Below are 27627 nucleotides of genomic sequence, written 5' to 3' on the forward strand. Positions count from 1 at the left end.
ATGCTCGCGAAGCTGCTCAAGAGCAAGTCCGTGGGCGAGAAAGGACTGCGTCACCTGGTGGCCTGGAGCGTCTACACGCAGCTGGTGCAGTACACAGTGCCAAGGTTGCTGGTTGGCCGCAAAAAAGCGAGCGACGCTTGCTACGATCACGTCACAAAGGCGATGAAGTTGGCTTTGGTCAGCACATACTTGCACTCCAGTGAGTTTGCCACCTTCCTTGCACATTGAATGCAGTGTAAACGCGCTAGACACCTTAGAGGGCATTCGGAAGTTGTCAAAGCATCTAGGGCGGAAAGTTGAGGTTTTAGTGCGGAAGTATTTTGTTGTGTCAACTCTTTGTACAGTTGTACTGTGCGCTCGTAAAAACCTTCAAATATCCAGTGACCATGAAGCCGTTCTAACAGCATTGTTTATTGCATTTGTACTTGAATTGCTATATATTTTAACGCGTTCGCATGCTTAAGGTTTCCACAGCATACTTTATTTTTCTTCAGACTTCCTCGACAACAAAAATCGTAGCAGTAAAGGCGCCTTCTGATACTCGAAGACGCTTTTCTGCTTTTGTTATGCCTCTTTCTTGGAAGAGGTGTAAGCATAGCACCCTCACATACATTCTTCATTTCCTTGTCAGAGCTAAGCATTCCCGCCGTTAAGTATGTGGACTTGATTAGTTCAACCGATTCAAATTGTTATTCTGCGTTGTCAACTTGGGTGAAAAATAGTCAGTGACTAACCTCTGTCCAAGAATGCAGTTGTATTGACGAAGACAATTCTTCGTGCTGTAGCATTGGCTCGAACGACGGCGCTTGTTAGAGCGCTACCAATCATTAGCCAGGTGCTGATGAGCACCTTAGTAACTAGCTTCTTTTGTTGCGAGAGTAAAATTGGCCGTATTCTCGCCGTTTCGCTGTAACCGATGGCCGCACTGCGAGCTGAGCCGTTGCCTAGCAACCGCCGCAGCTGGCAGTGCAGCTCGCTGCACCATCTGGCATGCCGATAAAACGCAGTTGGACCACGTGAAGGCTCGCCCTGTGACGGACCATGCGATTCTGCTGCCTCAAAGTTCAAGTGCGACGCCCATGTTCCAAACGGACTTTACAGACAAACCGTTTGGATTTGCGTGTGACCTTTGCAAAATACTTTGGCATATGCGAGCTTTGAGTCCGGTGAGTAGCGCAATGCGTGAAACACTTGGTTTAGCCGTACCTGAGCGGGGTGAGGAATGAGGACCCGTGGCGAGTGTTTGTGCTACGTGTAGGAACTTTCAACAGAAGCAGTAGATGCCGCTTTATAGCGTGAGTAACGGTTATCGTTACCTCTCGCTACGCACACCTACGTATAACTGAGCCAAGCCACAGCCATTTTTTTCTTTTCGGTTTACAGCCTATTCGCCTGATTTCGTAATCAGTGTGAAAGGAGTACGTAAGACGAGACAGACAGACAGACAGACAATGAACTTTATTAAAGGTCCTGAGGAGCACCGCCGCCGTTCAGGGCGGTAGCGCAGCGGGAAAGGAGGAAAATAAAATTGATTTAAACAGAAATCGATATTGGTTCAATTAAGTACACCGTAAACCAACGTGCGCGTTCATTACCATAATTCATTGGCATGTTTTATCTGCTTCGCAGTCGTGAAGAAATATATGCTGGATCAAGTGAACACCATGTTGGCGAACATCCGCAATGTCTTCCGGGATGTGTTGAAGTTTTCAACCTGGGTCACGGGAGATGTTCGTAAAATCGCCCTCCGCAAGCTAGACAGCATGAAGTCATACGTGGGAAGTCCAGGACAGCACCTTGACGCCGCTTTCGTGGAAGAACTTTACAGTTAGTACTAATTTTGTTTTGACTGAGTAGACGGAGTGCCGAATGTAGTTTCTTGTAAGCCAATGTGTTATTTGAAAGCGTCGCTATCGTTGTACTCGATGTTATGTAATCATATTGCAACCTAAGCTGCAGCTTTGTCTCAGCCACTAACCGGCATGAATGGCAGGCTAGGTGCAGTAAATATATTGAAACTCCTCTGGAAGCGCAATCCTTAATTTTCACAGCTGTGTTAAATAAGGAGCACAAGCCAAGTAAAATGTTGCACGCGGTCTCTGATAGACATAAGAATGATGAAAAGTGTAAGATGGAGTTCATGTTATGGCTGTCCTCCATCCTTTTAAAAATATTTACACAATTTTATTTCACCTCTCACGTCTGAAGCATTCGAGAGCGTTGATTTCTTCATTGTATTTTGTAAATTAGAGTACTGTGGTATAACTGGCTGTTAATATTTATGCATGTAATCTATTGCTGATTTATCGTTGTATCGCGAAAGGCTCAATTTTAGGCCCCGTAATATTATTTAGTTAGAGTTAACTCCCTATTTTTAGTGAACTTCCTGAAATTTAGTTAAGAATTTGAGTTACCAATATTCACTCCATTTAGCCAGAGCATCCTAGGCCTACGACAAAAAGGATCCAGGCGAAAAACGACCACGTCGGTAACGGTTGCAACCTGCGCGAGCCCAAGGTGATTTCGATAGCGCTTATGCAATTTCCCCCAGTGTAGTGTACCCAGAAAGCACGGCAACAGGCGGTCATAGATGTGTGCTGGATATTGGGCCGCCCGCTAATAGGCCAGTAAATGAGAAGCATAGGCAGCTGACTTCAACGAACTCGTCAGCCCAGGGCCGATTTACTGTGAAAGCAGCATTCTCCTTGATGACCACCATAGTTCTGATTGCCGGCGTTAAAGCGAATCTTTTTTTTTTGCGAACTTTCCCGGACATTTCTAATCGCGGCGGCCGAATGCTGGCTGCTGTCTTGCAGAATAGCTCAAAGTAGTTCAGTATAGCACATGCCTCCAGGCCCTTGTGGTTCAAGGGCTCCCTTTAGGCAGTAGTGCTTCTTGCTAATAATTTCATCTGACATATTTCGTATCATTCTTTTGCAATGCATTCTTCATGTTCATAGTACACCTCGGTAGTCATTGCCATAGTCTTATTACATGCACATTTCGCGCACTTTAGAGCGACTATTTTTAGGCCCCCTTACAGCCTCGTCATATCCACCACTCGTAATTCACTGCTCCAATTCAAGCTCATTAACGCTGGCCTGGCGCTTTTTGGCCATACTTGGCCCTGGCGCCACAAACCACTGCATTCTTCATCATCATAGTATATATATATATATATATATATATATATATATATATATACATCAAAAAAAGAATCAATTACGTGCTAGACGTTGGCATCCAACCTCGATCCTCCACCACAGTAGTACGATGCTCTAAGCATTACGCCACAATCGCTCGCGTGCTTCTATCGTGCAAACGAAAACTGTCTCTTTGAGATCACCGCCTGTGTCATATTGTCTATGTAGCCTGTGCGAAAGCACACGCACGGCCACTTGCCCAGATGCGAATGTGCTGTTTTGGAAAGCTTGTAACGTGGATGATGTGATTTGGGCGAGGACCTTCAGTATGAGGGATACATGCTTGTGCTAATAGGAAAACAAAGACTGAGAAAGAAAAGTAGGAAACGATAGGTCGGGCGCTGAACTTTAACTGTTTTATTACAGTGACGTTTTTTAATCGCCTTAGACGACACAAATGCATGCGCATTTGATGAATCCCTCTTGCTCTGCTGTAAGAATAAAACAGTTGAAGTTAAGCGCCCGACCTATCGTTTCCCACTTTTCTTTTTAAGTATTTGTTTTCTGATTAGCGCAACCATGTATTCCCGAGATCTCGACAAACTCGCCCAGCAACAACTTCTGCTCACCGTCGGTATCACGTTGCAATGACAAATAACTAACACAAGAACTAACACAGGTTTCAGCAAAGGTGTCGATGTGTGCAGATTCCAACGAGATGCATTTGATCTGCAACAATATGTTCCTCAAACTATTGCACTTACACACTGTACTTTATTTATCCCATAAACGCTTGTTTTACATATTTACAGTTTCTGTTCTTGTTTTTCTGTGCACCAGGACCCACATATCACTGTTGTTTCTGGGCACAATAAACAAACGATTGCTTAAATAAATGATTGATTGAATTGCCATATTACATCATGGTCGTCACCTTTCCATTGTCGTCCTCTCTCTCTCTCTCTCTTGGCTATGGCCAATATGAATTCACGTTTGAGATTTCATTCCCCTTGAGTGCATTTCTATTCCTTGTGCAGCCCGCAACAAACCTTACAGTTGAAGGTCAGCGCTTCGTCGTTTGTGCCACGTCCTTGGCGGTGTTTAGAATTCTATGTTGGATGTTTTTCGAGGGAAGAATTCCGAGGAGAGGTGTGCGGCCAGAAAGAAGCACGACGCAAAAACAAGTGGAAAGTCGGGCGATTAATCCCCTGCTTCGTTCCAGCGTCTTTGGTATCATAGAGACTGGCACGCACGCACGCGCGACGCAATGTGTCGCACGGCCATACCGTCCCAAAGAATTTGCTCACGTCGGCAGAGGAGAACTTAATAGTGCTTCAGAATCAGGCGGCTCTGCTGGCATACCGAGCTTTGATCCCACCAACGTACACGTTCCTTTCGGATTAGTTTCCGGGTGTGAGACAATCGTAAAGACACCAGCCCCAAGCAGAAGCAGCAGCTGCTCCTCAGAAAAACCTGGCATGGGTTGTAAAGAAGGCTCCGCTGTCAAAAATGATGGAGCCGGCTGCTCTCTGCTACTCTGCCACCTCCCATCGCGCTATCCTTTTCCTCTCTCAAGAACTGAACCTAGTTGATTATGTTGCGCCGGTGGCTGTCCAGTTTAACGATTGAATGCGTTAGCATTGGGAGTGCCAAAGTGGGACGAAGTGTATCGGTGGTAAATGGGGAATGCTGGTCACATGGTATAGGCGGAGGAGAGATAGGAGAGATTAAAGACATGGGTGTTTGTATATATATATATATATATATATATATATATACATATATATCAAAAACTCTTTGTGTTGTAGAAATGGGGCAGTCGGAAAAAGTAAATTTAAGTAAGACAAGCGAATTAATTTTGTTGAGTTGAACTTGAGCGTCAGCGACGAAAAATTGTTTCATTCCGCGTCGACGGTATCTCTACCTCGGCAGTAGGAAGGAAAGCGTCCACTCCGCCTCCACGACTGATAGTGTTGCCCGCTGGGACGACGCTGGGATGACGCAATCATGACAAGCACCTACAGTGGGTAGCAAATTATTCGTGTCCCTCTCACTGCAACGTGGCTTAATAACTCGAGGTTTTCCAACATCCTTTAATAAACGCGCGCGAAGACAGCACACATGATTCCCGCGGCCCACTCTTTGCACACGCCGTAGATTACCTATAAAACAGGGCGTACGGGCGGCGTATGGGCTCAGCCGTGCTGACAGCCATGTGAATCCACGGCCGCGCCAGCAAAAAAGACATGTGAACATGCCCCCCTCTCCCTTCGTCGCGCGCGTTTGATCGCGTTACCGCGAGTAGGCCACCGTATACCGTTCGCTCGCTCCACTACCCTCCCTTATAAACGCTCGCGCGGGAAGACAGCGCTCATCAAGCATCAATCCTTCTTGGCACACCTCGCTGGCTTTCACTCGCACCAAAAACATACAAAGCATAGCGTTCAGTTGTCGGCAGGCTGCAGGCGTTCGGCAGACCATGGCGACCAGGCAGGGGCGAGACGATTTCTAGTGCGAAACTTGCACTGTTTATTACATGATTAGTGAAGGATAAAAAGAAGAGAATAATGATCAAAATTACATTGCGGGGCTGCTTCAATAGGCCCGCTAAAATCGTAGGCGGGATTTTGCTCACGTCAACGTCAAGTGACATGTACTGAGTCCGGTCGGGGTTTGGGGCTCTCCCTCTTTCCTAGGTGACGTGGCGGCAACCCGTGGGTCACGTTCGCTTCGGGAAAAGGAGTGTCCCTTTGAGTCGCACAGTTCGCGGAAGGCAGCCCTTCCTCCGGTCACGCGTTGGCATGTGTCGCAGCTTTTTACGAATGCTTCTATTTCCCGAAAGCACCCGGGCCAGTAGAATTCCTGCAATAAGCGGTCCTACGTTTTTCAAATGCTAAGGTGTCCGGACCAAAGGTCCCCGTGGACCAAGTGCACCAGGTCCTGGCGGTAACGCTGTGAAGCTACGAGTTGATCAAACTGGGCTCCTTTTCTATCGCGATACCTTCGATAGAGAACGCCTGCCTTCTTTTGGAACATTATGTTTTTCTTAGCGATCCCCGCCTCACCGTTGTGCTTAAGGTTCCGAAGGGTGGGGTCCCTTTCTTGCTCGGTAACCAAAGTGTGAGTTGTTACATTTAGCAACTTTCGCCTGCATTCTGTTTCCCGAGATACTACAGGTTCCCCGTTTGCTCTCAAAACTGTCGCCTCTTCCTGACTCTGTGCGGTGGCCTGTTCTTTAGCCGACGCGCCTTCAACGACCTCGCTCTCACTGGTGACCTCATTAGCGCTCTCTGAGGGTGCCTCGTGTAATACCCGTGCCACACGGGCAAAGTAAAGTGCACTTTGAGCGAGTGCACTTCGCGGCTAGTGTTATTCGCAGGTTGCCACACGGGAACGCTTAGTCACACACACTGCAGAGCGCACTCACCGGTGAGTGTGTTGGGCGAACTCACTTCGCGGCGGCGAAGTCTGTAGCCTCGTTAGTAATGATTAGAAGATACATAGAGTGGCATTGAAAGAAGAGGCAGGAGTAATTTTTAATAGCATTGTTTAAAATTGCTAACGTTACCAGATAATAAAATGTGCCACACCGCAAAAAAAAAAACAAGAACAGCAAAAAACTACTCTCGCTCTTGGGCTGTTCACGACCACGCCGGGTAATGGCTACGCAGTTGTTTGGCGGATCGAGTCATTTTGGCAGTTGCTGGTCAAGTTGCTGTCGTTGCCAGCGCTTGTAAAGGTGGATTGTAAAATGTTGTTCCTAACAATAATAAACTGTTTTCGTGCACACATTTTTATATTAATAAATATATGCTTTCCCGTCTGACTCCCGGTCGCCATGGCCATCAATTTGAAAGAACACTTTCTTTCTCGTGTAGCAGCGCACCGCCAAAGTGACACTCGGCGCGCTGAAGTGCACTCCCTCAAAGTGCACTTTACTTTGCCTGTGTGGCACGGGTATAAGGCTGTGTCCTGCTGTGCTGGGCTTGCGCATGCTACCTTTGCCGCGAGTTGTCCTGCCTTTGATCTGGTTAGAGCTTGCACCATTCCTTCGCCGAAAACGACTCCCCTGCTCCGCAACAACTCGTCGGATTTGTTTGAAAAGAAATATGGATATTGCGTTGGAAGGTGCGTTGACACGGCGGCTTCTGTGTCAAGTGTCTCTAAAGGACCCTCAACACGGACTCTGGTTACTGGTAGACAAGGCCTGTTGGCCTCGCTGCTTGCTTTCTCCAAGCGCATTCTCCTGTAAACTCACTTTGTTCTACGCATGAGGGATGAACGACATCCATCGTGGCGGCTGAGCCCCGGAGTACGCGGCAACGGGTGTCATTCACTACGAGGTCCCGAATGTACGGTTCTAACAATCTCATATTGTCATCGGTATTGCTCACTGGCAAAAAGACAACTATTGGATTTCTGCAACCGAGGGTAATATTTCCTGTCATTCGGCAGTTAAAGCACACAACTGGCTTTCTAGCTTCGAAAGCCTTCTTTTATTGCTCAGCCTTGAGTTCTGGTGGTCATGCTTTCCCTGTGTTCTTTTCGTCATTACTGGTCGCTGACTCCGCTTTCTCCTTTCCTTTGTACGGTCTTGACCTTGACCAACGCACCTGCTTGTCGGATTTGGATCTATTCTCCTTCCTGAGCGTCTGTTTGCTTTCGGGGCCCCGGCGCTATACGTATTCCTCAGCAACCTCTGCAGCCCTTGCGACTGTCTCTACGCCTGGCCTATCCTGCGCCCAATGCCTTATGTTTTCAGGCAGTCGGCGGAAGAATTGTTCCAGCCCAAAACACTCTACAACTTTGTCGTGGTCACCAAAAGCTCTGGATCGTTTTAGCCACTCCTTCATGTTGGCCATCAACGAGTACGCGAAATCGACAAAGGAATCGTTTCTGGCCTTTTCGTCCTCCCTGAACTTTGTTCGGAATGCTTGCGCCGATAACCTGTACTTTTTCAGAAGACTAGACTTTACTTTGTCATAGTCTTCTGATTCTTCTTTTTCCGTGCGAGCTATCACGTCTGCAACCTCACACGGCAGCAACGTCAGCAGACGCTGCGGCAACGTGTCTTCAAGAAATCCAGCCTTCTTACATGTACGCTCAAAGTTCACCAAGAAGAGGCCAACATCCTCCCCGACTCGGTATGACTGCATCAAGTCCTTGATTTTTTTCTCGCGTTCTCTCGAGGTGGGAGTCGCTTCTCCGGTATTCTGAGCCCTCAAAATCTCAAGCTCAAGGCTCTTCATCTCGAGCGCATCATGTCTTTCGCTTGGTTTGGTTTGGTTTGGTGCCTGTAGATATAGCACAACCCACTACGGGGGATTGGCCATGAATCGGGCGGCAGTGGGAAGAAAAATGAAGGATACCTAAATGGGATTTTATTACTTAAGAATGAGATAATCAATGAATTATAATCGTTAATTTTCATGCTATAGCATCTTAAAATTTGAAGCAAATATTTTTGTTGTCTTGTGAAAAAAAATGGCATGACAGTCTCTTTGTTTCCATTACAAAATTAAATATGGCATCACATACGTTCCTATTACAGTGTCCTAGTTCCGACGCCCCCAGAGATATAATGATAGGTAACGTAATGTTCAATCCAAGTTGGCGAAGGGGACCTTCTAGAAGTCGCTTTCTATGCATGGTGAACCTACGACACTCTATAAAGAAATGATCCATAGTTTCGGGTTCATTGCTATAAAAGCATTGAGGGGAAGGCGCCAAACCAGACCTATGGGTATAGAAATTAAGCCTTGGTATTCGGCAACGCATTCTAGTAAACGACACCTCAAATTTTCTTGTTGAACACCATCTGCTGTGCCAAGAAAACCTAAGGTGCTGAAAATCGGTGTTATTGAGTACACATGATTTGGCCTGTTCTTCTTGGACAGAAAATTTTTCAAATCTCGCAGAAGTGACGTATGCCGAAGGTCTTAGGATCCTCAGTACCGGGCCGTTAAGAGATGCCGCTGCTAGTGCGTCTGCAGATTCGTTTAAAGTGAGCCCCACGTGCCCAGGCACCCATACCAGATGGATAAGGCGTAAATGTTGGGGGATGGATGAATGAAATTCACGGAGAATGATAGATGAATTGGGCACTGATAAAGCGGAGCAAACAGACAAGGAGTCGGTTAAGATTACGGCTGAAGTAATAGATGTGGGAAGTTTTCGTAGAGCTAGGATGATCGCTAATAATTCCGCCTGAAATATTGGCGTAAAGTCGGGTAGTCGAAGGGAGAAAGACCAATTTAAGGATGCCGAAAAAATACCCACACCTGCCTTCTCTTCACTGACAGAAGCATCTGTGGCTATTACTGCATTTACTTGGAGGTTCTCGAGGTGGTCATCTAGCAAACTTTTTAGGTATCGAATAGGCAGGAGTTTAGCGTTATTAGGAAATATATAATCGAATTCAACGCTTACTGTCGCAGTAGGGAAATTTTGAAAATCCACATCACGGATTGATATTTCTAATGGCTCTAATAGTTTCTGCACAAAAACTACCTGGGGACAATGCAGTCTGGACCATTGATTCTCAAAGAATGCAGCCGGTTCTCTAATAAACATATAGAAGGGCGTCTCTGGGGAGAAGCATATATGTTCAGTAACGTTTGGACTGTCAGTATACGAAAACGAGTTTGAAGAGAAGGCAGGTGAGTTCCATGATAAAGAATATAATTCGCTACATATTTTGGAAGGCCGAGACATAGACGTAGTGATTCGCGTTCTAAAAGAACCAGAGGGCGTAATTTATAAATAGGACCTCCAGAAAATAACACGCATCCAAACTCTAGAATGGGGCGGACATACATACAATAAATCATCAGCAAGGTCTCTCTGCGCATTCCAAAACGATTGCTGCTGACTCGTCGTAATAAACCAACCGCGCGTGCTCCTTTAGATGCGATGTATTCTATGTGTGTCTTCCAATTAAGCTTTTCTGTGTAAATCATTCCCAGATATTTTAAAGATTGCACCTGTGGAATAATCTCCTGGCCATACGACAGTGTTATTCGGATAGGAAAAGTTAAGGGAAAAATAATGATTGCACTTTTGCTGACATTTAGCGACATTTGTATTCCTTTTAGCCAAATTTCAATCTGATTCAAATACAATTGCAAAGTTTTATATAAGCTATGAATATCATTTGATACTGAGAAAAATGCGATATCATCAGCGTATACATATACCTGTACGTCATGATGTGTCGGGATGGGATTTAGTAAAATGTTAAATAATACGGGGGAAAGTACTGCACCTTGAGGAACGCCCCTTGTCTGTTTGTAAATGCGAGAAGACACACCGTTTCGATAGCAATAAAATGTGCGTCCGCTTAAAAAATTTTGAATCCATGCAATTTTGTACTGTGGGAGACTCACACTTTCGAGTCTGTTGATTAAGATACTGTGATCGACACTGTCATACGCCTTCGCAATGTCTAATGTGACTAAGGCAGCGTACTGGTTGTTGCGGCGAGCGAGTTGAATTCGACTCTCCAAGTCAACATGAGCACACCAAATTGAGCAGCCGGGCCTGAATCCTATTTGAGAATCACTTAATATTTGGTTCTCGCCTATCCACCTATTGATGTGACCATACAGAACTCTCTCGATTAACTTTACGAGATTTGAGGTCCGAGAAATAGGTCTAATGCTATCTATTGTATATCCATCACCCGGTTTTTTGAGTAGTGGAATTATTTGGCAACGTTCCACTCTGGATGAATCCATGCATTTTTAATCGAGAAATTTATAAGATTAAGCAAATCCTGGGGTGATAATTCGAATAATAGTTTTATCATTGCTGTAGTTATGCCATCAGGACCTGGGGCTGAAGCTGGCAGCATGTTTACCACTCTCAATAATTCTTCTAATGTGACTGCTGTGTAATCATTAACTGTTTCAGGCGCCGGTATATGATAGGGGCGAAGTGATGTGAATCGACGCTCTAAGCCTTTTGCAATCTCCCCCAGTGATTGTACCAATTCAGTGGAAGTTAAGCTAACAGACTCTACATTTATTGGGGCTGAAACAATCTTTTTAGACCGTAGAAACCTAAATAGGGCTTTTTTATTACTAGACTGCGATAGGTAACTGTAATGTTTAGTGTTATAATTTTCTTTCGCTTGGTCAACTGATTGCCTGAATGTAGTTGCAACAAATTTATAGTCATTCCAATTACGTGGACATTGATTATACAGTAACTTTCTGCAGGCTGCCTTTCTTCTATATTCGCGTTCACAGTCCGGATTCCACCATGGTGAATAAGTACCCCCTTTAGTTGACTGCATACTGAAGCTGGATTTTTTGTAACTGTCACTTATCACTTGACACAAATTAACTGCCTTAACTTCATCATTTAGACCAACCTGTTTATTTAAAGCTGATCGCAGTGAATCTTGAAGTTTACTATAGTTAACAAAGGTGCGGCCATGCTTTTCGACTAAATTAATTGGTCGCATGTCCTCAAAAATTATTGGAAGATGGTCGCTATTTGTGGCCGACGTGATACTAGACCAGGAGAAAATTGCACAACCCGAACTGGAAAAAGTTAGGTCTAACACCGAACGTGATTTGCTGGATACATAAGTTGGAGTTCTCGAATTTACACAGTTAAGATTATTTGACGAAACCCAATCCAACAATCTCTTATCACAAGAGTCGGACCGATAACCCCATGATACGTGGTGAGAATTAAAGTCACCAGCTATGATAAGATCCTTTCTGCAGGCTGCAAGCACGGCATCGAGAACTCCTGTATTGAGAACTCCTGTAGGAAAATAAACATTGACTATCGAAAATGGGGCGCATCCAGGAAGCGTTAAATCCAATGCTAGAATCTCACTTTGAGCAGAGAATGACTGGTGACTAATCTTAGCTCTATGACAAATTTTTGTTGAGATGAAAAATGCTAATCCCCCTCTATGATAAGGGCGATCTAGACGAAAACTGCGATAATTCCTCAAATGAAAACTCTTTTCTGTGGATAACCAAGTTTCTTGCAAAATAATCAAATCAGGAGAAAGTTCTTCACAGAGATATAACAGATCAGCGGCTGCAGCAAAAATGGAACGACAGTTCCACTGCAGCACTTTCAAGCTTCCTATGTTGACGATATTCCAGTAGTATTTACTGCCGTCTGTAGAATGTTATCCTTTAGGAAATCATCCTTTGTTAACCTGTCATTTTGACTCTTTTTAGCTTTTAGTTTATGGAGGGTAGTTGCTCTCGGAGAGTTTGGAGAAGCACGACGTTTACACGTTCGAGCATCTAAATCCATGCTCTCAGTGGTATCTGAACCAGTCTCGTGACTGTTAAAGCCCTCAGGTGCGACAGGAGTTGCGGGAGCTGCGGTGTCATCAGTACTGCGAGGCGAGGCCTCTGCCGATTGGTGTTTCTTTATATTTTCATCAGAAACTGCGATTTCAGAAGGAACATTTGGATGCGCAGTAGCACGCAAAATTTGCGACAACTGAGAAGTGAAAACTTGCCCAATTGTCTCTGAAAGATTCGTAAATAAACTGTCAAGGGCTTTTGCCATAGCCTTCTCTACAGCTGCAGCTACAACATCACCAAGAGATGCATCCATAGTTTTGGAGTAACGAGCAGCAGCTTCAGCATAACCACATGATTTCTCTAAGACAAGAGCATGAGCTTCACGACGCGAACACCGTTTCCTTTCTATAATTTGCATAATTTCAAGCTCTTGGTCTCTTGCAGGGCATTTCGTACAGTCCGCAGGGTGGGAACCTTCACACAAACAGCATCGTTCACTCTGAGAGGAACACGTTTTTCCATCGTGGCCTTCTCCGCAAATGCGGCACCGAACATCAGATCTACATCCCTTAATACTGTGGCCATATCGCCAACACTGAACGCATTGCACTGGGCGGGGAGAAAGTGCTTCCACCCTGTATAATAAGGGCCACGCCTTGATCTCTGACGGCCTAGTTGTGCCTGCAAAGGTGACAATGACCGACTCTGTGGGGACTCTTTGGTTATCAGAAACGCGTGAACATCGGTAGACTGATACAGCACCTGCCGGGGAGAACATCTCCAGGACCTCGGAAGCACACAGACTCGCATCGACTCCACGAACTAGCCCCTTAACGCAAGCTAGATGAGGAGGAATAAAAGGCCTCACCGGGTGATTCGCAAACATTTGACACTGCAGAAGGTCGGAGACACAGGTCTGGTCCGGCGAACAGCATAGAATGCCCCCTCTGCCAAACTGTCGAACATCGGTTATTTATGCTTTGGAAGTGCGGCGTTGCTTTCCGCAGCTCTTCTTGAGTCACCTTTGGATTTTTCACGCGGATGTATCCCCCGTTGGTCGGCACTAGGGCCACTGGAACGCTGTGAATACCACTGCGCAAGAAAGCCTCTATGGGAATATCATTATTGGGAAGTGAAGCCGTCCAGAGGAAAGACCTCTGGCCGGGAGAAGAAAGAGACATTAGGAACTCACAATCAGATTAATTACACAATAAGAGAAAAGTACTAAACAAAGCTAAAGAAAAAAAGCCGCCCGATACTTGACCAATTCCCCGCAACACGACTCGAACAGCACGGGCACAGGGGCACAGGGGATCGCAGCCAGCAGCCGAGGCACAGCACAGGACTACACGATGCAGTGCAGCGCGTGGGAGGACGTTCGGGCTCGGGCTGTCGGCGTCTCCTGTCGTCGTCGTCGTCCGCGTTGGGTGCTGCAGCGTTGCTTGTAGTGTATGTCTTTCGCGTTCCTCTTTGGCCTGACGCCCTATTCCCTCTTCTTCTTTTTTCTTAATGCTAATTAAGCATTCTTCTAGTTCCTCGTCGTCTGCCCCGACTGCCTCAATCGCCTCAATTATCTCTGGCTTAGACTGTCGCTTTGAAACCTTTATGTTCAGCTCACTGGCCAGCTCTAGCAATTCCGGCTTCTTTAACGCCTTCAGGTTCATGGATGTCCTTAGTGCTTCTATTTCTTCACTTCTACACGACCGTGACGTACACTAAGAACACTCGTCAACGGTTACTGCCATCACTGCTTTTGTATACATACCCCAAAATTACGAAAAGCCTGGTGCGCTCACCAACTGCAATCCTGAATACTGCGACGATCGTTCCGAAGTTGCTATCCAGAGACCTTCTTTCCAGGATGAAGCATGGTCGATTCCGTTAGCTGCCAACCAATGTTGCGACGCCGGTTACTCGAACCTCGACCGGCGTTACTACTGGCTAGCGTGGCGTTGTCGGCAGGCTGCAGGCGTCCGGTAAACCATGGTGACCAGGCGGGGGCGAGACGATTTCTAGTGCGAAACATGCACTGTTTATTACATGATTGGTTAACAATAAAAAGAAAGAGAATAATGATCAAAAATACATTGCGGGGCCACTTAAATAGGCCCGCTAAAATCGTAGGCGGGATTTTGTTCACGTCAAGGCCACGTGACAAGTACTCAGGCCGGTCGGGGATTGGCGGCTGCTCCCTTTCTCCTAGGCGACGTGGCGGCAACCCGTAGGTCCCGTTCGCTTCGGGGAAATGAGTGTCCCTTTGAGTCGCACAGTTCGTGGAAGGCAGCCCTCCCTCCAGTCACGCACACACACAAGGGGGCCCGTGATCACTGCGGGGCGCCCGCCAGACCAGAAACCACTCGAGACAACCATAGCAAATTAGGGATCCATCCTCCGTTTCGATTAAGCACGGTCTTTCGAGCACCCTTTTTGCACAGGGTGTTACACGCCAATCGTAACACTATGTAAAGAACGATAAGAAAGCAAATCAAGGAGCCTAATTTTTAATAGGGAAATTATAAGAGGTCAGCACACCATGACAAGAAAGGCAGACTAGGGGAAATTATATGTAGTTCCTAACTGAATTGAAGAAATTATAAATAATTGAAATGAAAGTGGTATCTGGACTAGAGCACTGCACGGGCTCGGGCTTACCCGAAAAACCGGGCCCGGCCCGGCCCACGGGACGGGCCCGGCCGGGTAGAGCAGTTTTTTCACGGGCTCGGGCCGGGCCCGGGCACGGCGTGTGCTTTTTGACCCGGGCCCGGGCCGGGCTCGGGCTTTCTGGTGGTGTGCATGTAACGTGCAGCGAGTTATTCTCGGGCATCTCAACTCTGAAAAACATGTATTTTTCGGTCTCGGGCCGGGGTCGGGCCAGTTTCGAGCCGGGTTTGGGCATAAGGTAAAGGGGTGGCGGGCCGGGCCGGGCGGGTAACGTAGATTATTTCCGGGCCCGGACCGGGCCCGGGTCTCGCCATAAACGTTTTGATCGGGCTCGGGCGGGCCGCCCAACGTAAAAACGGGCCCGGGCCGGACTTGGGCTGAAAAAATTGGGCCGTGCAGTGCTCTAATCTGGACTACGATGTCTACCTTGGTAGAGCCACCTTATTAACCATTTGTGAGTTCGTGCTTTGCCTTGTCTGTCTTCTTGTCGCTCCCAAGATGCGACTTGCTAGGGATTAGGCGCGCCACGAGCCATGATGTTTCGCCAACTATGATAGGCCTGATTGCAGCCTAACATTCTCCACAGAGAAATGTTATCTTACCTGAGAGAACATCCCCGTCAAGAGGGTCGCTCGTTATAGATGTTTAGAAATTTTCTCGTTACGCAATTTTCATTTCATTTGAGGCCAATATCACGTTACAGTATTCATAGTTTGTATACAGTAGTTGCACTAGTTCGGACTAACTTGTTTGCCTTGCACTGCACAGGACCATTCCCCGACGTACCCAAAGATGGTCTTTTCCCCACATGGATCAAGGCTATCTCGCTTTCGTCCCATTATCTTTGGACCGACCAGACGACAATGCTATACGACGAGACGGCTGTGAACGCTTTTTACCACATTAACATGAACACTATTGTCGTACCGACAGCCATCATTCAGCGGCCCTTTTATTTCTACGATGGTCCACTGGCTCTCAGCTACGGTGGCCTTGGAGGGGTAAGCGTTTGGACATTATGTCCTTAGGCAGAAAGAAAAACGCACTTGCCGGAGACAATAAGCACAGCCTGACAACGTCCCGAAGTACCCAACTAGAGACCACTTGTGCTTGAGTGGCGGCGTTCTTGCTCAGTTATTGATGCACATTTCATTCGTGCTTTATATCTGAGCTGACGTGAATCAGGTCGTCCCGCAGCACATTTAGGCCGCAGTAAAGAAGCAAATGACGTTCCCATTCTTGTACCGAAAATTTGCAGGTAGTGAGTAGAATCGAATTTGAAAATAGTTGAGCTTGTGAACTAACATCAGGCGTGACAGGTAAACTTCAAGATCGTGCGCTTGAGGATTGACTGCAAGGGACTTCGATATGGCTTCAATTCCTTCACTCATGCGTATGCTAGCGTAACGGAGAGAAACACCTAAAGAGCCTAGAATTGCGCGGTCGGAAAGGACTTGACTGGCGTTAATGCAGTCGATAATTCCAAAGAAATGGGGCGTGTCTTGAAAAAAAAAAACATGGGAGTCTGTTCGGGATTTTTGACAGTTGATGATTTAATAATTTAGATAGTGACTCAGCGGTTGCAAATATTTGTTCCACAGGAACTTTATGTAATTTAAGACAGTAAAAACGGCCTGTTTCTTTGTTCTTGGGCATTATGAAGTGATATTGAGACTTACCCGCCTTACCCGCTCTCCCCTTTAGAAAAACTGTACCTATATATACTGTGCCAAGGACAGCATATCTGGCCTTGAATAAGACAAGTCCACTAGTTGAAACGTTGGCACCTGCTTTAACCTTGCTCTCGTGTTGCTCATCATCTTGAATTTTCATCTCCCGACGTTCCCACGTTTTCTCTATGTATCAGTCTGGTATTGCATACTTTTGTTCTTTATGTCACAGGTATATATCATTGTTTTGTTTGTCACTCTCTTGTCTTGTTTGTTTTATGTTGCACATGTACGTTTTCCCTTAGTCTTTCCTGCTCTGTGTAATATAAGTGTAACAGGAGTATGCTATGCTCTGGTATCGAGAACTTGATTTCGGCGAGTTCATTTACCTTCAAGGTACATTGAAGCAGCACGATGGCACAAGAAAACAACCAAAACAAGACTAACGGTGACTGTCAACTAAACTTAATTTGAAGGAATACCAGCGATTTCTAGTCATGTCTAAAACATCAACGAAAACCATGTAGATTGACAGATATGCAGACAGGTGGCACTGCAGGTACAAGTGTTTATCCAAAAATGCCATCTTTGTTTTGATCAGCTTATTGAAACCACACTGACACACTTGTCAATGGCTCTTGTTTTAGAGTGCAGCTCTAAATTTATCTTCTTTTATTGGTTTGGGCATTTTCAAGAGACCTGGCGCTACTTAAGAGTGGAGTGCATTAGCATTTATTACAAGAGCCTATGGCTAACGAAGCTAGACAATGTTTTAATGACTGAGCAAGACAGCCCCAAAAAATGAAGAATGGGTATAGCAGCCATTTAGCTGCCCATTAATAAGTGCGCTTGCGCCCTGCTGTTTAATAGCACCAGGTTTCTGAAAAATACCGAAGCCAAAAAACAAATAAATTGTAACAATGTATTGTATTGCAAAAGTCAAAGTTATGTGCCAGGACGGCGTCACCATGTCTATAACAACAACATGACGTTATTTGCGGAATAAATACTTGTACCTGTAGTGCCATCTGTGTGTATGCCCTTCAATGCGGATGGTTTTCTTCTTTGTTTTTGACAGTGCCCTAAGCGGTCGGTGTTTGTTCTAAAAAGAATTGTGATGTACAGCACAATTTAGTTAAGTGTCTCTTCGCATATGTCAAAGATAACATTAATAAAAAATGACATCAGGACTGGCTGGTATAACTACACCATGGTGCCTTGGAACCCAGCTGACCACAGTAAGAGTGTTGTCTTCTTATTTTTTTCCCGCTTCACATTCAAGAAACAATGAAAGTTTGCAGGTGTAGGTGCACAGGCATTTATGCCTCAGAAAGCATCAACTTTCTTTGTGCCTGCCAGTGAAATCTTCATTTATACTACACATATCACTCTGGCTACCATTATTTGAGATGCCACCAAATAGTTAAGATACTTTGATAATGCCACATGATAATGTACAGCCTGCATTGCAGTTTCTACATTGTGCAGCAACAACAGCAAAACACAGTGTGAGCCACGCCTTCTAGCTTTGCAATAAGTAGGACAGTTTCATTGAGTCTTCGAAAAACATACATAATATAGGCTGTACAGGACAATGAGGCACACATAACAAATGGTAGCTACTGACAAAAGCATATGCACGCTTTTGTATTTCTTGAGTTTACTCAGTTATAGCATAACTTGAAATACGAACAGAAACGAACACTTGTTACGCATAATTACATGGATGTGCAACCTGTAATCACACTGTAGCTGATTTCTAAGCATGGAGTAGTCCCAATTGCCAGTTTTGGAGTATATATTAGACCACTATTACAAGTGCAGCTAAACCTGGAAACGAAACAACATTCTCGACTAGTTTTAAAATTGGTTGCATTTGAATTTACTCTGATAGTACCTATATTCTGTGCATTCCAGTAAGTTTTTAATTCCAATCAGCGCCTTGTGGCTGTTCCCTTGTTCCAGCAAACTTGTTAAACTGCGCGAATAGAAGACGTGAGTAGGAAAATACGTAGAAGCACACACAGGTGTCTCTTTTGCTGAAAACATTTTGCTGAATCTGTGGACCGACTAGCCCAACAACATGCCTTACTTCCCTTGTTTATGCGTCACATTTGCAATTTATTCAGCCCGACCACATGAGAGGTCACACTCAAATTCCAGATATCTATTATCCAAGTAGGATAATGATAAATCAATTGAACAACAAAGCCTACACTTACCAACATATATGTCTCTTCACTCAGCCATAGGTCAGTGCTGCTCACAGATATTAATCAGCAGCTCCATCCGCTGAGGAAGAGGTGGTTGTGGCCAACACCCTGACAGGTTTTCTGAAAGTACAGCCTGATGATTTTCTCTGGCGCACTGCTAAATAAATACAGTCGGACAGGCTCTGAGACTGTTGGGTGACACGGCAGATGCTAGTCAATTTAGAGGTCATTCCATACAAGGACACAGTTACACATAAATAACTCTTACACTGATTAAGAGATGACACTGTGACAAACACAAGGACTGTGTTGGTATTTGTGTGTTATCTATCAGCTGATGTGTTTATTATCAACAAATAAAGGCTGAAAGCACCCCAACTTATTCCACTAATGAGGTGCACCTACTGACACACTAAGATAACTACTCCACAGTCTGATAATTCAGGAAGGAAATGTGATTCAATGTTAACTGAAGTTATTGAGGTGTTATCTAAAGTGTAATTAATGCACATTCAATTTTTTTCATGTAATGTCCTATTCCCACAGTGACAGTTCAAAGCATCTGCTATGCTTGGAACTGTCACGGCTTGCCACCTTTGGTATAATACATGTGAAATTTCTTGAAAGTTTTGGAAATTTGCAGTTTTTTTTCCAGTATTTATGCTTTCTACACGTATGTTTACGTCCGGCAAAGTGGTACCACCTACAACATGCTTGCTCTGAGTGTGGCAGCAGCGTTGTGTTATGCCAAGGCAATTCCAGTTGACCAGCCTTGGGTTCCAAGCGCTTTAATAAGGGTTCCTAGCAGTTAACTTTAACATGCTTGACCACATACATAATGCATAACTAACCATTATATAATATGTGACAACTTCTAGATCACAGAACTCCGTGCACTTTATTGCTTCATGCGCGTGAAAATTCAAGTTTACGACACCACTATCAGAGGAAGTAGAGCAGGTGCTTTATAATTCCTGCCAGCAATATGCAGTCCTTATTTCACTCTACCTAGAACGCGCGAAATGCATGTAAATAGTTTCTAGATGAACCCGTCTGCACATAAAAAGAGCTATAGAGGTCTTCCACAATGTATGTACCTGCACACATTAGGGAACTAATAATCTCAAGTTCAGCTGTTCCTTCAAGGCACGAGCACACTCACAGTGCAGGAAGCTTACTGCCCATTCGAAGCCAACATGTTCCATATTTTACAAACAGCTTGATATAAAATATGCAAACGGAATATTATTGCCTCTTGCGTGTATGACAGTATTATGAAATGCCTTTGGACCTGTTACATAGAACCGCAATTTTCACATTCAAACACAGCCTCTCTAATAACAGAAAATAATGCTCGTACAAATCAGTGCACACATTTTAATAAGAAAGAACTGGCAACTGATCTACAGTGTTCGGCCGATAACCACTGCAAACTGCCACTCAGGCTCACAAGCCAGCCACTTGTCATTGCATTTGGCCCACACTTCTTGAAAAATGAAAGGAAAACAACTGCGCAAATAGGACAAGAACACAGCTGTGTATTTCGGGCACAGTTTTTTTATTGTCCTGTACGAACTGCCTCAGGTTAACAGCCCTTTGCAGTGCAAAGTGAAATCGGCAATAACACAATTAAGGAGAAGCAGTTTCTATAATTGCGTAAATCCGCCGAGGATACTGCAATATGAGGTTGTCTCAATAGGCATCAGCAATCAAGTTCTGTGTCACGCAACACAAATAACCTTTTAAATCTATTTCTTGAACGCCGATAATCAAAGTGCAAGCGTGCAAACTTCTCGCGGCTCCGTACATACAAAATGCACCGCAAAACAAACACTTCTAAATGCAGCGTATTTGCCTTACGGTACCGACTCCCGGTTCGTAGAACAGCGCGTTGGCTGCAGAAATTTATTTTTTTAGAGCTGCAGTAGCTCAGAGGTATACATTCAGGGTTTCGGCTTCATTACGACAGTCAAAACAGCGTTGATTGTGAACCGCAAGTTTAAAATTTGGGGTGATCATCTTGCCGGCGAAACATTTTTGCGTGTAATAGGTGGGGAAATTTTACGAGTCGTAGTGTGCACGTATTGTCTTACTACCCACCCTCTGTATTAGTAGCGATTCATCTCTTTATAAACGTACTGAGCAAGCAGATTCAATGCCACTGCAACCGCATTTGGTACCGCGCTGTTCAATTTCCATGGAAACATGCATAGACCAACGATAACGCGCAACGTAAGAAGCATAGCATGCACAGCTACCTACCTTTGGCACGAAAAACACGCGTCCGTCAGTCTTGTGGCGATGTGCCGCGCTGCCGATTGCCGGGAGTGCGTTGGTCTCTGGGCAATGTGCCGAGTTCCTGATGTGCCCCGGAACTCAAGGCGTTTCTCCTGGCCACATAGCGCGTTGTCGAGAATGAACTTCGGCACCGTTTTTAAGTGTTGTGCGTAGTCTTGGAGGACTACGAATCACGTAGTCCTCCAAGACTAAGAATCATGTCCGTCCGAAAATCAAACAAAGGGATCACCGAGCTTGTGTTGCTGTAGATTGCTGTTGAATTGGTTCCTCGCGCAAGACGCATGATATCGGGTCCAGAAGTTCCTCCCTCGTTAGTGAGCGCAATAAAAGTGACATCACGAGGTAGCGCAGGAAAAAGCCACTAAACGACGACTCCATCACCCCACAGATACGTACGCAGTAGGGTGTGCTAGGCAATGGTCGAGTGGGCCGAACGGCGCTCTCCCGATGAGGCGCCGCGTGTTGAAAAATTGTGCGAGAGCGCTGCGAGCGAACTAAATTGGAGCGGAGACGCGCTCCGCGGCATATTCAACGCACTTTCGCTGCGGGCGCCGAGGCCGATTGCGCATAGTACGCTCTTAAAATGCTGCTTTATTTGAACTGCAAATTTATGTTTACACCATTGTGCCGAACATATATATTCGAGGCACGGATTATACAACACAACGTTTTCAAATTTGCTGTCGTTGTCAAGCACGTCGTCTGCTAACGAGCGCGCGTTCGCTATGCGGACGCCGGCGGACGCCCACTTTTTCTCGCAGAACGTCTGTGCAGTACATTTTCTGAATGTTTTAGTTGCTCTGGTGTGCCCATGACTCGTGACGGCCGGTACCAAATGTAGTATAAGCCAGGTGAATTGCGGTTTTTAACACATGTCTTCTAAAAGTAACTGGTAATGAGCCTCATATATGCACCGTGAAGCTACGTAAGAAAACCTAATTGATATCGTGTCATTTTATGCGCGCGCTGTTGGTGGAATATTGATCAGTGCAATGGTCGAAGAAAATATTTGAGTGAAGTAAACCGAGCAGAATCGCCAGCAGTTTCCAACGGCGCGACCTTGATGCGGCCCGATCCACTTCGATCGCAGCGCCGCCACAGTATTTTTCGTCGTCGGGCGCCTCACTGCAAATCATGTGCCGCCCAAGTCGCTCGTCCCACTAATTCTATTACACTAACGCAGCCTAACGTGACTCCATGTCTGGAAACGGCGATAGTAGCGATGCTACGGCCGCGGTACCAGAACAAGTTTCAGTTTCGATTTCAACATATATCACCTGATTCACTTTTGTGAATGGTGTCAGGGATAGCTAAAAATAATGCTCGAACGCTCCAATATGTAACGGCAATGTGATATCTCCTTAATCTGTCGGTCTGCCATGCAACATTGATTACACATTATGCAATCAATATCGGAGGGGTGAAGGGTTTTTTTTTCTTTGGCATGCAGATTCGGTCCGAACTGCAGGCTCGCGTTACTAATTTTTTGTTTATTTTGGCGTTCCCGAACGCCAATTCTCGTGAATTTTGCGTAAGTTTTGCGCGAACTTTTCGCCTGTAAAGTTATAAGCTTAAAGTCAGACCTAGACTCCCTTTTCAATCCAGAACGAGCGAGCGAGCCGCCAGCCTTCCCCGTAGGTTCCTGAACAATTTGCAGCGCCTGTTCGAAAAAAAGATTTTGCGCTCACAGCTGAACAGTTCTTGCTCACATATTGCAGAACGATCGCATTTTTGGGTCTGCTTCGTTCAGTATAACACTTACCACACTTAATTGCCTGATTTTTAGGAAGAAAATTGCAAATGTGCTTTCACTTATGAGGACGCGAGCTGCTGCATGCGACGGCGCTAGCATAAACTTATGTCACCGGCTGCCGGCAGCTGCAGAAAGCAGCCGGTCAGCTAGGGTTAGCCGCGTGTTCCGGGAGCGGGCAACACACGGCAAACCTCCCTGAGCGGCGAAGCATTGATTGCGATAGCAAATTAGCATTGTTAATTAGCATTGGCCGTGGTTTGGGGAACCTTCAACAGCATCTCCTTGGAGCTCGAACCAGGTTGACCATCGGAGAGGGTCTGGCAGGGAAAACGAGGCGACGTAAAAACAAGTAACAGAAGTTTAATACATGGTTACGGGTGAGCGGTGTGCTCCAAAGAAAACATACAAGAAAGATCAGCGTGCATGCACCTGCACGCTAGGGCAAAGCAAAAGTTTTCTCCGCGTGACTGCTGGCTGGTTTTCTTATACCATCCACCAGCCGGGCAATCTCCCCCTCTCTTCTCTGCCACTGCAGGACATGGGGCAAACAGAAGAAGTAGAGATGGTGGGTGACTGGAGCAAGGTGAACGTCCTCAGTGGGGAAGGAAGGGTTGAGGGCGGCACGGTGGTTTCGACTGTGACCCTCGTGACTGATACGTCTATTCATGTTGACGAGCGAGATCATTAGGCGTTTGCACCATTACCATGCGTTTGCACGTGATCCGAGCATGGCGGCTTGAAGTGAATCAGAATTGACTACACGTGGTCCGGGCATCGCCGCTCTAAGGGAATCGTAGCAGCATACAACTATGCAAGGTAAGGGATAGTAGTTGTATCACAGTGTGCATCAGTTTCGAGTGATAGAGTGGCCCGTTGCTCACTGCGCGATCGTCTGAAGGAGTGGTAGCTGCGAGGCTATGGATGTATTTGCTCTATAGCACATGGGGAGAGCATGCGGTATTACCTTGCTTGTTATATTTGCAGCGTCATCCCATGGTTTAATTTTCTTTTTTGAGAAATGTGGCGACAAATTGTCCGATTGACCACTCTACTCAAGCGCGATTCAAGATCGGGAAGCTGTGAGGCGATGAAAGCCAATATTTTTTTTTTTTGTCCTGTTCACCCCTACCGCTACGACGCACTCACCCGTTTTACGCGAGTTGTGCCAACACAAAGAGCCGTCGCCTTCTCTTTATAGGATTCTCTTTGGATGTTAATATTTTTCAAGCTAAAGAGGCAATGCCTACAATCACAAAGCTTTTACGTGTATTGCTGGTATACGAACCACCGTGATGACTTAATTGAACCAAGGCATCCGCCTCATAGGATTGGCTAATGTAGACGCGGCATAGTAGATTTGAACTGCGTCAGAAAGATGTACGGTGGCTGACGCAATTATTCTATAACGATTGGTGTTATATATTATAAACGTTAATCAACATATAAATATATATTACAAACATATAATCAATGGTACCATATAAACATGGTACCATTGATTCATCGATACCGCACACAGAACGAAGGTGTGAACATGAATTCAGCAATGTATATGGATCGAGTACAATGGTCTTTGGTTCCACGTTTGCTGAGATATCTTGTCTGTTGAAGCGACGAGGCAAATGGAGCCACGGGTTTGCTACAAAATACACATGACAATTCTTGAACCTATGCTCGAACTTCTTTGTCACACATTTAGCAGACGGCTAAGCATATTTATGATATTTGCTCCTCGCCACTTGCTTCTGTGCGCTAGTTAGCAATTCCACTGCTGGTAAAATTGTTTCTTTGATTATTGCCGGTTAGTTCTACACCTCACAAATAAATATTGTCGGCTTACAGATAGTGGGCCACGAGATGATGCACGGATATGACGTAGCAGGAATCCAGGTTGACGACAACGGCATATTGCGATCCTGGGTAACGCGAGAGTTCACAAAGGAATACACCCGACGGGCACTCTGCATAAGACAATCGCATAAAGCTGCTGTAAGTACATGCACCTAGACACTTTCCATTACGAAGCGCCCTGTCATGCATCTATCTGAAGGCGCTCCTTGCAAGCGCATTTGTGAATCGTTAGTACCGTAATGGGGATCTGTGGTTCAAGTCACGTAGCTAGCTACTTACTTCAAGGCCCGGTCAATTAGACAATGCTACACGAAGTATGCTACATTGAGGGGCACGACTGCTGTACGGCAGCTAGGAAAAAATTAGCCAACGAATGTATTTTATTTCCTTACAGTTTTTTTCTGTACCTTGTGTTAATGACAAATATACGATTATGTAGTTGTAGTTATCACTCCCAAAACGCAGTGTACTAATACAGAGAAGTGTTTGTATGTTGGCAGTTTAAGTTCGTAGAAAGTCTGGTGGTTTCCGTGTGCACTGCGACAGCAGGGGCTTAGTTATAACATAGGTATACATGCACTACGGTAAATGTGGCATGCACGAGCACCCAAAACGTTCTGATGCAGCACATCGGTTCAGCTTGCTGACAGTCTTGATACAGCGCAAAGGAGAAGAAGGCAGAGAACACGATGAACATTACAGGATGCCATGTCAAACGCGATGGTGTATGTACGTCACGAACGCGTGCTACTTCGAGGTGAAAGACCCAGACATTCCTTCTCCCCTTGCTCCTAACTCCTCTCCAACTCGATTTTCTTTCGCGCATGCGCACTGGTTCCTGTGGAATTTTCCATTTGAATTTTGAACAAAGGTACAAACATGCTTATTGTCCTGATCGGTGGTCATTGTGACGACAGGTACGCCCACACATTCGCGTATCCCCTCTGTTATTAAATCTGTCCGTCGCGTAAGACAACGAATGCTCATACCTCTTTAAGCAATGGCTAATATCCCCGTAAACGCGGCCTGCCCAATACGACGACATAAGAGAAGTGAAATTCTACGGTGGAATGATGAGCGGCAACAGTGCCAGCTGTAAGAAGACGGGGAACACGTGAGCAGTGGCAAGAGAGCGTTCCCGAGGTTGCGCTGAGGGGCCACGGAAGGACGTGGAAAAATTCTGCGGGCAATTAACACTTTGTTAAAGGGCAAACTGTTTTTTTTTTATCAATCCATGGGCTGTTCCTATCTTTTTGACGCGATAGCGTTAAGGGCCCCGTGTCACTGAAAATCAGTCGTCGGCGTAAGCATCAGCGTCCGTGGCATTTGTGGTTGAGAAATTCATCCCGAACCACCCCGACCAGGGAGGTTCTCTGCCTTGCGCAAGGGGTTAGTAAACAAAAATTGAATTTCTCAAAGTAAAATTTGTCAGAAAAATCGTAAAGTACGACTTAACTACAACCTATCGACAAGATAGCGTCGGATTGTAATTTGAATATACGAGAGAAAAACGAGTCTTTGAATGCTATCGCGTTCCACTCTTAAAGGCGAAGCTTAAGCGTCCTCCCATTCTGATGGAGTGTCGCTCTACTTTGGTTCTAGGCAACACTGAGGGAAATGTTGAAAACCGAGCCTTTCTAAATTTTTTTCTCAAGATTCTATGCTAACCTCAAGGTTTCTGCCGAATATGTTATTACCGGAAAAATGAAGTGCTTGTATGCGTATCTTCACATCGGTAAGCAGTCGGTAATGATTTGGGAAGAGGGGACAAGAAGCTTTGGCAATTGGATTCCCGGGCGTATGAAACGATAATTCATAGTTTAACGAATATGAAGCCCTAGAGCAGCTGCAGCTCTTTGGCGTGTCGGAGTTCTTGAGAGGAGTTCAATGAAGACCGCACGATGCACGGCACCTGAGTTCCAATGATGGGAGGCATCTGAAAACCGTGGCGTTAATTATACCCCACTATCAGGGTTTATGAAGTATGTGCGTACCTATGAAGTATGTGCGTTTTCGTGCGCTATGCCATGGCATACCAAAACCAATGCAAGACGAATAAACGAATGCAGGAGCGAACAAACCTGATCGGATTCTTTCTGCTAAAAATAAATAAATAATTCATAGCGCAATAAAGGTAAGAACGAATAAGGTACACAGGACAGGCGCTCGCATAGTGCTGTCATATGCAGTGCGTTTTTGTCGTTGTATATGTTGAGCGAAAATTGTTGTTCTTCGTTATGAATCAAGTGGAAAACAAAAACACCTTCCTCTGAATGTTTCTCACAGTAAAAGCGATTCTGCTGCTTGGTTACTTCTTGGAACGTAGTGAAACGAGCCGTTGTAGCTCACATTACAGTTTGATTTATTTCGCAATTGCTGTAGTGACTTAACCTCTACCGCAATCGCAATTCGCAGATAAAGCCCTGGCCCCGGCACCAAATGTTAGATGACACGCTTGACTCCGAGAACCTTGCCGACTTCGTGGGCGTGAGGATTGCATACCATGCCTTCACTTCGTTGTCCCACCGGGAGCGGACACTCACGCTGGCCGGCCTCAATATATCGGCGGAGCGGCTCTTCTTCATCAGCCACTGTGTCAAGTCGTGCGCTCGGTACAGCCGAGTAACGAGTGAATATGCACCATACCGCTCCCGGTGTATAGTGCCACTGATGAACATGCCCGAGTTCTCGAATGCCTTCGGCTGCGGGGCCGGGCAGCCCATGAACCCGAAAAAGAAGTGCAACTTCTGGTCATAA

At 45.6% G+C, this 27627-nt stretch overlaps 1 protein-coding gene across 1 annotated transcript; it reads left to right on the plus strand.

Moving 5' to 3' along the window:
- On the plus strand, nucleotides 1–27627 carry LOC125944350 (neprilysin-1-like). Its single transcript, XM_049664746.1, has 5 exons — nucleotides 1–199; nucleotides 1630–1827; nucleotides 15854–16086; nucleotides 23555–23665; nucleotides 27286–27627. Exons 1-5 carry the CDS (start codon nucleotides 1–3, stop codon nucleotides 27625–27627), a joined length of 1083 nt encoding a protein of 360 aa, XP_049520703.1.

The sequence above is a fragment of the Dermacentor silvarum genome, chromosome 3, assembly GCF_013339745.2.
Source record: "Dermacentor silvarum isolate Dsil-2018 chromosome 3, BIME_Dsil_1.4, whole genome shotgun sequence".
NCBI classification, from domain to species: Eukaryota; Metazoa; Arthropoda; class Arachnida; order Ixodida; family Ixodidae; genus Dermacentor; species Dermacentor silvarum.

Coding starts and splice junctions, on each gene's coding strand:
- LOC125944350 (XM_049664746.1), top strand. CDS start 1: ATGCTCGCGAAGCTGCTCAAGAGCAAGTCCGTGGGCGAGAAAGGACTG. Junction 1,828..15,853: donor TTTCGTGGAAGAACTTTACA/GTTAGTACTAAT, acceptor TGCACTGCACAG/GACCATTCCCCGACGTACCC. Junction 23,666..27,285: donor TGGTTTCGACTGTGACCCTC/GTGACTGATACG, acceptor CGCAATTCGCAG/ATAAAGCCCTGGCCCCGGCA.